Genomic DNA, 12982 nt, shown 5'->3' with positions numbered 1-12982 from the left:
TGTTACTACCTTCTAGGGAACGAGAGGAAAGAGCAGTTATCCGAATCCAGAGACAGTTGTGAGGTCACGTGACAGGAGCTATGTGCTTAGGTAAAGGGACTTAGCCAGCCTGCTGGGACCCCATAAGATGAGACCTGGAAAACACCACACTCCCCTTGCTCAGTTTTCCTCTCCACCCATTGCTTTCCATGAACTGCCATAGGCAGGAATGCCTTCCATGTAGTCCAGGAACAGAGCAGGGCAAAGGGTCCATCTAAAGGGGCACAGACTTGCCAGCACACTCCTCCTTTGTGCTTTTCATATGGAGAAAAAGTTCTCACCCCAATTCAAGAGACATACGAAGACCCAGCTGCACCAGGACATGCAAGAACATGATAAAACGCAGTAGAGAATTAAATCCTGCCTGATGAAGTCAATCACGGACTGCAGAACCCGTCCCTGCTCACATTTACTCAGCACACTTCCAGGCAAAGTACCATCTCTTGAATAAGTTTAAATGACATTATTTTACAAAAGATCAGTCTTTAGTTCTTAAACTACTTAATATGAATAAACAAATCTGATTTTACCACATAATTAAACCATAAATAATAAATTACTTAATTTATTAACTAAAATAAAGAACGAAAAGATGGACTAGGTTTCTATGAGTACAGGGGCCATACTCTGAGAATCAGCAATTGAACAAAAATATCTGAAAGTTTCGAATTTTATTAGCGTGAAGGAAAAGGATTTCTACTATGACATTTTTGGCTGCTCCCTGATATACAGAATGTTTTAAATGTATCTAAGAAGTACATTTGTAATAGAATTAATTATGTTAACTGTGGATTTTATTGTTGTTTACAAAGCTTTTACACCATATTATGTGGTCCTCAAAACCACTGAAAGGGAAAAGGAACAGCCTATAGACCATTCCTGTGAGGAAAGAAAAATATTTTCTTAGAGGTTGAGTTGTTTGCTAGAGATCATGCAGCTAATAATAAGTGATGGAGTCAAGACTAAGCTATTTCAGAATTGAATTCATTGGTATTCACTAACATATATGAGCATGATATGGGCCAAATTATAAGTTAAAAACGCCTTGTTTTCCCATTTATTTATCCCATGACAATTCTTCAATATTTTGTCACACCCACCGTTTTTCCTTGTTTTCTATGTAAGATATTTCCAAAGATAAATTAAATATCAAATATTAAACAACTTCAAGTTTATCTGTGACCCTACAACCTAGAAAAGTAAAATTTAGTTTTGTTTTGCAACTGAAGTTCTTAACTATTCAAACCTAGATCCACATATCTTCACCTGATAAATAAACAGGACTCTGAAAAATTCATGGACTTCTCAGCTTTTGACTCTTTCAGTGTTACTCCTATTTCCTTTACCTTTTAAGTTGATCAAAAAATCTTTTTTAAAAATGACTTTTTCCCCCCAGAGTAAAACTGTATTCCAAGCCTGGTGGAGAAAAGACTGTTAATCTCTTCATTTTATTGACCTACTTCAGTTTCAGCTCATTAAACACAGACATTTTCAACGATCAAAAGAAAACGAACCAAATGTAACTTGGTATTACCTTACTAAATAAAAGAGTTGTTTGAAAAGCAAATAAATCTGAACAGGTAATTTAATATTGACAGTCTCCCATTTAAAGAGTATATGTGCAATGAACGAGGGCACCCAGAAAAAAATTTTCTACATTTATTTGATCAATTCAGTCGCATTCTTGATGTGGTTTTTATCCAACCTTCATCTCAGTTCTTAGCCTCTCCCAAAATGAGCACTGAAGGAATTACAAACTAAAGTCCCTTAAAACTATGACAAGGAAAAACGAAAGACTATGAGCTCTAAAAAGATAGCTGCCAAATATTATTTCACCTAGAATTATAAAAACTAAAATAAGTCTAGTTATCACAGCAGAGTAGAGAAAAACCAGTAATTCAAAACCATAATCCTAAAAAGGGTAAAAAACAATTTAAATTATTAAACAAGAAATGTTTACTAGCTTTTAAATATGACTGTATTTGTAATATATTTAAGACAATAGCTGAACCATATCAACATAAGCATGTTTCATTAGAACTGACTTAAATAATACTTTTACTTAGGTAAAATTTCCTAATTCCAATTTGAAGATATACTAAATAAATAACCAACCACACTTCACACAGAAAAAAAAATTTTTTTCTAAGATATCATTGAAAAGAAGTCTTAAAGACTAGGTGAGTATTTCTAAAATTGGAATTGTTGGAAATACTTTAGAGACAAATTAAACCTACTATCATATTTTATGTTTTGTGATTTAATAGTAATTGCTTGTTTGCTTCTTCTGAAAGACTATGGTCTCTCCACTTGGTCACATAGAATCTGGACCCCAAGTCATTGTCCTTTAATAAAAATCTTCCTGACTGAGGAATAATTCTATAGATAAGTGATGTGTGCTTTCTCCCAACATGGAATTAACAAGGGGGAGACATGGAAAAATTGAATCATTTTCTAGTCCCTTACTATTAATTTTCTCATAGAAAGAAGCAATTCTGCAAGACATATATTCAAATAAAACACAAATCAACCAATCCACAGCCCACTGTAAGATATATTTGGTCACTTTTATTTTTCTCCATTCTCCCAATAATAGATCAAATAATGCTCTAAGGCAGATCAGTCACACTGTCTGCATGATGATAACAACTGCGCATATGAATCTCTTCAATGTTAAATAATCTTCCTTCTTTACAGGACATTTGAGGAAACCTTCTTCTGGACATTTATTTGGCAATTTATTTACTTCATTTCAACAACGTTGGCTAATACAGATAAACATTTCTTTAAACTTAAACTTAAAAGCATTGGGTCACTTTATAGAATTTGGGGCAGGGTTACATAAGAAGATACTAAGTTAACTCCACATAAACAATTTGTTCAACAACACAACTGAGCCTAGATCAGAATATATTTTTTTTTAAATTTCACCTTCTGCATTTGTCATTCTATTAATAGGTATAAACAATAATTAAAAACAGTAAATTGAGCCTATTAGGTAACTCTGAATATAAGATTAAATCTAAAAATCAAAATTGATTTATTAAGTTTGGCCTAACCACAGAACAAAAAGATTAATCAATCACAGTTCCTACTCTCCAGTAGCCTATAGTCTAGCAAAAGGAAACCAATATATTTAATATCAGTGTTGCTACTTTGAGTCCCAATCTTTATGTTGGAAGTAACTAAGCACTAATCTGCATGTGGTGAGTGTGAAGATTTCAGGTCTGGTCAAGGAAAAGACGGGCCCTTGAGAAGGCAGTAGTACACGGTGAGCTTTATTTGGGTGCCACTTGGAAAGGCAGTGTGAGAGGAGATGTCCCTCACGCAGGGAGTCCTTCCCGAGACAGTGGTGCAGGACCACCAGCCAGAAGAGGAAGCGGGCAAGGGAAACCAGGGAGAGAGGGGGACTGCAGAGGGGGGCTCCCATGTCTACGTGATATTGTTCAGCAGCAAGATGGGAAATCTCTGAGTCAAAGAGCTTCAAAGGGCAACAGCAACATGGGGGTCTTCCACAGCCCCACAGTTTGTTTTATCCATGGCTAGCAGATGAGTTCAGTTTTCTGGGGTCTGCAAAGCAGGCAAGCTCTAAATATATATATTTATGCTAACTTGAGCTATATTTAAAGCAATTGGATATGAAAAAATTTGAGTCTGGCACTGGCAGGCTTTGGGCTAGTGGTCCCAACTAGCCATGGAGAAGTTAAAAAACATGGGGGCCAATTTTCAACCCATTTATACAACACTGTAAAACAAAAAATATCAATGCATATAAGTAGAATCTTGGATGTTCAATACCAGTGGACTGAGTTCTGGAGTTTAACTTAAGAATCTGAGAAGTTCAAAAGATGTAATAAGATGCTCGTGGAAGGTTTACTAAAGTATTCAACAAATAGTTCAACTCTTTTTCTGTGTCAGGCACTGTTCTAGGCACCAGATATTCTACAGTGAACAAGGTACACAATAGGATTGGCTACAGAATTTGCAGGGCCCAATGCAAAAAGGAAACGCAGGACCTTTTATTCAAACTTCAGGATGGCAACAGAACATTAAACCAATCAGGGGGTCCTCCTGAGTGTGGGACCCTCCGTGCCTACACAGGTCTCGTGCCTATGAAACCAGCCTTGGCAGACGTGTTCTCTATTCTCATCATGCACACAATCTAATAGTGAAAGAGCAACAATAAAAAGAAAACACATATATATGGCACCAGGATAACTGTCATGAAAGCAACAAAGGGGGACATAGGGCAGTGAACCTTGCTAAAGGCCTCTCTGCAGAGCTGACATTCAAGCTGAGACATGGGGCCTGCACACTAGCCAGCTATGTAACATGCATGTGAATGTGGGAAGGACCCACAGGTTGAACATTTATGCCAGTGGTTCTCAACCAGGACCATTTTGCCTCCCATGGGTTACTTGGCAATGTCTAAAGACATCTTTGTCACAACTGCGGAGGGAAAGGTGCTGCTACTGACATCTGGGGATAAAGGTCAAGGAAGCTTCTAAACACCTTACAATGCACAGGACAGGACCCCCTTCTTCTGCCAACAATGAAGAATTGTCCAGCCCTGCAGGTCGATGGTGCTGACACTGAAAAACCCTGGTATGGAATGAATGTAGACAGTACATAAAACTGTGGGCACATTTTGCCTTAATGTTCTTAGCAATGTGACTTTACAGCAGTGAATATTGGAAACCTTTATTTCCAGCAACAGAGAATTCAATTAATGGTACAGTGATTCAGTAGAATCCTATAGAGTCACTAAAAATACATGTTTAGAAGTATGTTTAATGACATAGGAAATACTGATACATTCATGATTAGAAAAGGCATGTCACAAAGAAAGATAAAGTAATTCTATGCTCTTTCAAAAAATATTTCTGTGCTGAGCAGAGAACTGATGACGATGTTGAAAGATAATTCAGGTGGTTATTCCTGGATGGCAAAATTATTTTTGCTTTCTTTTTACTTTTCAGTGCTTTAAATTTTCAAGAGAAGATATATTCTTTCATAAAAACTTGTAAGTACAAAATCTCATTTTCTTTCTGTAAAAGTGTATTATACATTCAACTTACATGACAGCTGTATGTGAACCTGATGTGGCTAATCAAAAGTAGTGCTATTTCTGTGATTCATAAAAGAATGACTAATCATTTTAGGATGATTTTAACAGTACCATCGGTGAAATCTGAAAGTTCTAAAGCCAAAAAGTAGAAGAATTGAGGGCACACTTGGTATTGTCTTTTCTTCTAGTTAAAGGTCAGGTGAAAGGTAGAAATGGAAAACGGCTACTCTAATAAAATCGATTGCTCTCGTTACTTGACCAAGAAAGTGGGGTACCACATTCACCATCTATTTCAACAAAGCATGTGAATGAAGTCTCCTATGACTCCATTTTAACAAGATGGATTTGTGGTTTCTTGAACAGTTATACAAAGAGGCCACTGATTTATAAATCATGTCTGTATAGGAGCAGCCTCTGGTTGTTGTTACTCTGGTTGTTATTACTCTCAGTCTTACACCAGTTAATGATAAAAGAACTGTCATAGACCAAGAAGGTGTTCTTACTAGGCAAGACAAAAATCCATATTCTATAAAGTCCTAACAAGCTGGAAACATGGCTGGACAGAGTATAGAAAAATTATAAAATGCTGTTCTTAAATGCCCAAAATTGCACCCCTCCTTAAAGCCAATTATACAAATACAGGATGTTGGACACTTGGCAAAAAAAGGAACTTAAATTTGGGGATGGAGAGAGGACAGGGATACACACAACATTTACATTTGTTAGTAAACAGACTATGAGGGAACCGGATGTGATTAGGACAATCCAGGCCCTGATGGACGGTCGTACTCTTTGGCACTAAAGGAAAAATCATACTTGCTCCCCCATCATTAAGCGTCACTAAAAGCCTGGATAAAAATGAAACATATCATTTTCTTAGACATCAAAACACACACTGGATTGTCCAGAGGAGAAAGTGACAAGCTGCCCTGACACGGGAACTAGGCCTTGATGTTTACAACTCAACAAAGACGACGTGCTCAGAATAAGAAAACAAAGACGAGACAAAGCCGCCTACGACCTGTGATGCAGCAGGACAGCCACGAGGATACCCTCCCACCACAGAAATGACCAACATCCCCTCCTCCGACCAACAAGAGTGATCACTGCTTCTTCATTAAAGACAATGACCCATCTTACTCTTCCCAACACCTAGTGAGTTGTGAAGACACCCAATTCCTGAATTGCCCTGCTTCACTGAACCCTTGTAATCACCCAGCACAAGCCCAAATCCTATAAAAAGCCTTGTCACCTGCCTCTCACCAAGACACCCACAGTCCTGAGCGCAGTGATCTCCCCTGCTGCTGCAAAACCTCTTTTGCTTGACTAACAGCTTGTTTCTGGTGGCGCCTGGCCGATGGGCTTCAACACAGGGCAATCCTGGTATTAATAATCTGCCCTGACATCAGCCTGTGGGTCTCTTTACGGCTCTGGATCAACATAACCAGGCTGCTGCCCGAGCAGCAAAAAGGGTTCGTGCATGAGAAACAAGAGTCCCAGTTTGAGATTACGGTCAACGAGTGACTGTGGCCACCAGCCACAGGGTGTGACTCCCCAAGCCACCCCATACACGCCCTTCACCTCGCTGAACACGGCTAGCAGACTGGTGGTGGAGACAGCGGAGGTGGCGGCTGCGGGTGCCACAGCTCACATGGGTGCGTCAGCCTGGTTTCTCTCTCAGGGTTTTCCTTAGTCGACAAAAAGAAACAGCATATTCACCATAACCTAATAAATACCATTTTGGAAAGGTTTCTTTTTTAGAGTTTCCATTAGTTCATGAAAAGAAACAAAATGTTCACCATAACCTAATAAATATCATTTCAGGTAGACACATATTCCCCAATTTTAGAAACAATCATTTATGACTTTTAAAAAAATGGTTATTATAAAAACATATCCTGATTTATAAAGACCCAAAACTAAAATTTCACCCTTAAAGGCCAATTCCAGTTAAAATCAAGATACTAAATAAAAAACTGTACTAACAGCAACACATTTTTAAGCACTTACTATGTGCCTGGATTTGTGCTATTTTACAAACAATTATTATTTCATTTCATCTGTGCAACCAGCCTTTAAAAAGTAATATTTCCATTTTACAGGTGAGAAAACAGAGGTTCAAAGAGGATAGCTGATTATCCTCAGTCACAGAACTACAGGTGCCAGGACCAAGTTTTGGACCCAAATGTCTATAACATCACCAGGAAGTTCATTTTTCTCGGGTGCGAGTGTGCAAAAACATTGTTCTTGAAGCAAATATAAAATTAGATGATAATGAAAGGAGTTAAAGAAAAAAACTATAGAGCACTACTTAGAGTCTCCTCTAGTATCAGAATTTAATTTTGCCACATTGAGTTTATCTTTATTATCCCATTTACAGTCAAAGCTACCAAGAAAAAGTTAGCTTTCACAAGCTACTCTCTGTGTCAAGGAACATCCACATCTTAAGAACTTGTTGGTATATAAATTATCTGAAGGTAGCCTTGGATTTTTACAAGCTTCTCCGTTCTGAATTATCTTCTTTAAAAAAAGGAAATAATGCATGTGTGAACAATGCACGTGTGAAGAGAATTTCAATGGGAAAGCTTTATCCCTCCTCCCCAATAAATTAAATAAAAATAAAAGGACCTTTAAAAGACACTTTCACTAACAGTTCTTTTCTGAATAAAATAAACAAGAGCATAGGGCACCTTGACTATTACTTAGGAAATAAAATCAGAACACAGGGAAATCTGTAATTCTAATCACATTTACACCTTCTCTCCTTTTTTACATTTCTCATCCAAACATCCTTAGGAGCTCAATAGGCTTAAAAGAATTGGAGCAGGGTAGAGAACAAAGGTGAGGGGAATCTGAGAAACAGCTTAAATGGCTGTTCTCACCATTTTAATAATTTCAAATTGGGTAACATAGTTTTCGGAAGATGTAGAAGTCACAAATATAGGACAAATCTGTAAAAAGTTATTCTACCAGCTTATATTACAAAAATGGCATTTTGGACATCTCAGGAATTAACCATTAGTGGACAAAAACAAAGGCAAGAAAGCACTAAAAAAAGTTAACTTTCAAGAAAAATAAATATCAAATTTAAATGTATTGGCTGTAGTTAGTGGAAGCCTATGTCCTAAATACATACACTTGTTATAAAGAATATGTGTATCCTTATGTGAGAATGACTACTTAGATATTAACTGTGTTCTCTCCTGAGATTGAAGGTAATTTTATAAAATAAGATTCAACCACTATACTCAACCAAGCTCAATGATGTAGATCATATATAAATACAAAAATAAAGAAAAGCTTTTATAAACCATGTTATATGTGTGGTTTACTCAACTGGAGAATGAGAGATTTTCTTTTTAGTGGAAAGAAGAAAGACATCAATGTTAAAAGAAACAGTTTAATATTTCATTTAATTATTCAAATAAAAAATGACCAACAGTACAGAGACAAGAAAAATTCAGAATTATATCAAATTCAGATGTGAGAGCCCATTATGGGGTGATTCTGATTCAAAATAATACTTTGATGTGACTTTCTCTTAATGCAAATATCAAAGGAATTCAGCACTTCTTTTCATCAGCACCACTGATGTCTGAGAGTGCAGCCCTGCCTGGGCCCCTTCAGTAGGGGCTGTTATTATGCCTCCACCACCTTAAGCCACAGAGAAAGGTATTAGCAACGGGAAAATGATCCAGAATATCTTAGGAAAGAATCTGCCTGCCAGCCTGGCTCTTTTTGTGTGTCACGTGTATCAAACACAAATAAGTATAGCCATTCCTTTCTCAGTAGGGAAGAGCTTCAGTTTCAGTAAAATGTTTTGCCAGTGATTGATACTCTGCAAAGTTCCTCTTCAAAAGAAATGAAACACACACAAGGTTCCAGAAACGTTAATACCGTCTAGTCATTGTGTTGCATTTAGCAGGTACCAAAAATGCTGAGATATGAGAGGGGAGGTGAAATCAAGGCCTTACTTTCAACATTTACCAAACATACCAACCAAAATCATGGTATCTGGGGGCCAAAATCTAATCATTCAGATGAGGATTTCACAGCTCAATGCCTTCACCATGTCCCCCTCCCCAACACACATACTCACTTTAGCTGCATCAGCTACTGATAAGTGAGGTTTATTTTTTAATGAAAAGAATGCACTGAAATAAGAAAACAGATTTACAACGCGGTGGTATTATTTGAGGACAGAACTGCACTAAGCTGAGAATATCCAACTATGTTGTTTCCAGCAGTATAGAAAAAGTGCCTAGTACCAAACAGGTATTCCAATAATTACTCGCCTTTTTCTTTAAAAGACTAATCACGTAAATTAAAATAGGTGCAGTGTTCCCAAAAGCCCAGATTCTCCTTGTGGGGTGACTCCAGAATTGAGTTGACAACCAGCAAAGAAATCAAGCAAAACAGCTACAGCTCCATAGAGCTAAGACTTGCACGTCTCCTCACCCTAAAAACTCAAGCAGAAGATGGTTTCAGATCCAAGCATCCTCCACAAGTTCTTTGTTTAACCAATAAGCTGACAGCATTTGTTAGTGTGTTGGCCTCATTATCAGGTGCACTGCTCCAGTAAGATCTTAGCTCCAGACACCTGCTGTTGCGTCCGACAGCTAAGCCCTATTCTTCCAGACCAAATGAATGTAAACTGGAAATTCCGCCCGCAGAAGGAAATTTGACCAGTGGGGGCGAGGAGCACCGGGTAAAGGTGCAGGCACAAGCGCTTACAAGAAGCAGAATCTACACCGGCCACACGCCCTGAATTCTTTCCCCTTCAGTCTCTGGTAGATCTCAACCACGTTAAGTGGTTCCCCCAATACATTCCGTTTGACTGTCTATTGCCGTCACATATTCAAGGCGTGGAGACTAGAGACATACTGGGCAGTTAGAGTTCCTGAAAAGGAGGGCTTGGTACCAGGGCTCTGAGGGGCGACTAAGGGTCACGCCAGCGTGAGTGTACGGGCTCCGAGTTCTAATGACAGAGAAGGGCTGCTCTTGTAAATGCCCCATTCTCCAGCAAAGGAGGATAACGCAGGTTTGTGATTCTACTATCAAACTTGGAGCGACCAACCCAACTCTCTCCGTCCACCGTACGAGAAGAGAAAGCAGCAAACCGAGGCCCCCCGGCGGGGCACTGGGGAAGTTCCCACTCGGAAGAGAAACGCGGTGGAGGCCGCGCTGTGCCCAGCTGTCAGCTTTACTGGCCTCTACCAACGCATCCGCCGAGACTAAGGGAGCCGGGCCGAAGGCAAACGCCCAGACCTCTCGGCTCAGCCGCAGGCATAATCAGACAGAGTCCCCGGAGCTGCGCTGCGCTCTGGATGTCCACACCGCACTTCTCCACTGGCCTCCCCGGGATTCACCTGCGCGGCCAAGGGGCTAAAAAGTCATCCGAAAAGCCAACCTCAGAACCTGGGGAACGCAAGGCTGGCGCTCTGGACGCCCCAGCCCGCGCCCAGGCGCACAGCCCAGAGCCGACCATCCGCGCCTTACCTGCCCGCGGCGAATCCGGCAGCCCCTTGACGGGCCCCACCAGGCGCCACTGGAAAAGTTTCCGAACTTCTTCGCAGCTCTGCATTCCCTCGCTTCGGGTAAAACCAACGAGAGCCAGGAGGAGGAGACAGCGACGGCCCACACGCCAGGTCTGTGCGTCCATCATCGGTGTCCTGGTCACTCCTTCCCCAGCCGTGGACCTCACTCTCCCCGCGCGCCCTGCGCTGCAGGCGCTGGAGAAGGCTCGGCGGTCGAGGTTCCAAGAGGTGCGATCTGGCGGCGGGCGGGAGTCCGCCTGCTCTGGGACTCCAGCTGCACCTGCGCGCACCTGGCTTTCTCTGGAGGTGCCACGAGGCTGAAACACCAGAGTTCTCGGGCAGAGCGCCGCCGGGTCTCCCTCTCCCGCGGGGGCCAGACGGTGCTGCAGAAGCGAGGAAAACGACTGGAGCTACGCGGAGCCCGTGAGCAACCGACTCAGCCACCGCCGCCGTTGCCGCGGGCTTGGCACGAAGCTGCCAACCTGGGACGCGCCCGCCGGTCGCGTTCCACAGACAGGCCCCGCCTCCGCCCCCGCCCCGCCCCCGATCAGGCCACGCCCACGCCACGACCCCCGCGCGCTGCCTGGGGCCGCACCCGCGGAGCTGCTGTCAACGCCGGCCCCCGCTGCAGAGACAGCAGAGCCGTGCTGCCTGGAGCAAGGAAACAAACGTATAAAACGAAACCTGACCTCGCTCTCCCAGTCCATTCCGGGGAACAGCAGTCTGCTGAAAAGAACAGCGAATGGACACAGAGGCTCACAGAAGACAAGAGACGAGAAACAACAACTGCGACCAAGATGAAATACTTCCCTATAAATCAAGGTCCTCAGTGCATAGGAATTTTATTTGAATCGCGTGAAATGGGATCTGGGCACAACACAAAAGGCCAAAAAAAAAAACTACACTTAAAGATCTCATTTGAGAGGCTTGATAGCACTTGAGTTTTCAAAGCGTGTACATGAGAAGTTACTTTTTAAATATTGCTTTATGTTACTGCTTTGGAACATGTTTCAGCAAGGTTACGATTTTCTGAAAGAATTCAGAAGCCATATGAATTACATTCAAACTTCACAACGTTCTTATTATGACAGTAAAGTCCAGTTTATTCTCTTATTACCCTTCAGCATCCATCGTATTTTGCTTCAGTACTTTATATCTATAAGGGCCCTTCTGAGTTTTTCCACTTCTGGCATTTCTTTGAAACATTTCTCAAAGAATTACTAAGGTAAGAGTGCTCAGGGAGTTTCTCACAAGGGAGATAGAAAAATGAAGACTTTAAACGATATTTAAATGACAATGGAATTTTGTCAATTTACAGTTTACAAAAGGAATGTGTTAGAAACCATAAGCCAAGAGGCCAGATGTATTTCTGAAATGTGACTCAGCACTAAGCTTGTGAATGACAAGAGTGTCTCATCATCTACAGGCACCTGAAGACAGTCCTCCAGTAAAACAAAACTACTTAAAGCATCAGACAGGGGTAGGGAGGACTATAAATGCTTTATCCACTTAAAGATAATTTATTCTCAAATTTGAACCCTTGCCAGGGGATAGAGATGAATAATTTTAAATCTTAATTGTCATAGGACTTTTAATGACCATTTGATATCAAAGGCAGCGATTCCAGAAGTAGACTGCTTGCTCTACAACCATGTCAGGGCAATGGCTGAGATACATATTTCTTCATTGAAATAGTGCTTACTTGGCTTTTGACATCAATTCCATGAATACTAGATTTTTTTTTAGAAGCTCTCTTAATAAATGAGAATTGAAGAAAATAGCTAATTTTAAATTCAAGGACTTCAAGCTTAGCTTTATATATGTAACCTAGTTGGGGAGAAAAAACTTCCCCATGAATCTTCTTCCCTAACCACTAAGTGTGGAAAGACAGCTTGGAAGTCAGCTATAGCTATGAGAAGAAGAAGAATGAACATGCAGATGTGTGTGGTGTTCAGATGCCAGACAGTACTCTAAGTGCTTTTTAAGGCTCCTAATTCTTTCACTTAATCTTTATAACAACCCTATAAAGTAGTTACCACTATTATCACTGATTTATAGATGAGGAAACAAGCACAGAGAGGTGAGGTAACTTGCCCAAGGCCAACACAGCTGTTAAGTGGTGGACCCAGAAATCAAAGCCAGGTACTGGAATGTAGAATGTGTGCTTTTAACCACTGGCTCTCCTTGGCCACTCCACGCCATACCAGAGAACCTATGGGGTTACATTCAGTAACGCCAAAGACTGTTCATCAATCTAGCAGGGTTTTATACTCGTAAATATATATAATTTGCATCTATAGAATTATATTCTACTAGAATTCCTTTTATGTTAATACAA

General features: G+C 40.6%; 1 protein-coding gene across 2 annotated transcripts in view; it reads right to left on the bottom strand.

Moving 5' to 3' along the window:
* GPC5 (glypican 5) overlaps positions 1 to 11076 on the bottom strand; it is a 1165610-nt gene extending 1154534 nt beyond the window's left edge. For both annotated transcript variants that reach the window (XM_072976438.1, XM_072976439.1), the window contains exon 1: positions 10607 to 11076. In XM_072976438.1, coding sequence (XP_072832539.1) covers positions 10607 to 10772 — 166 coding nt within the window. In that variant the 5' untranslated portion in view covers positions 10773 to 11076. The remainder of the gene's footprint in view (positions 1 to 10606) is intronic.
* Between the last annotated feature and the right edge of the window lie 1906 nt (positions 11077 to 12982).

Source organism: Vicugna pacos, chromosome 14, assembly GCF_048564905.1.
Source record: "Vicugna pacos chromosome 14, VicPac4, whole genome shotgun sequence".
NCBI classification, from domain to species: Eukaryota; Metazoa; Chordata; class Mammalia; order Artiodactyla; family Camelidae; genus Vicugna; species Vicugna pacos.
This window is presented reverse-complemented; position numbering and strand designations above follow the sequence as displayed.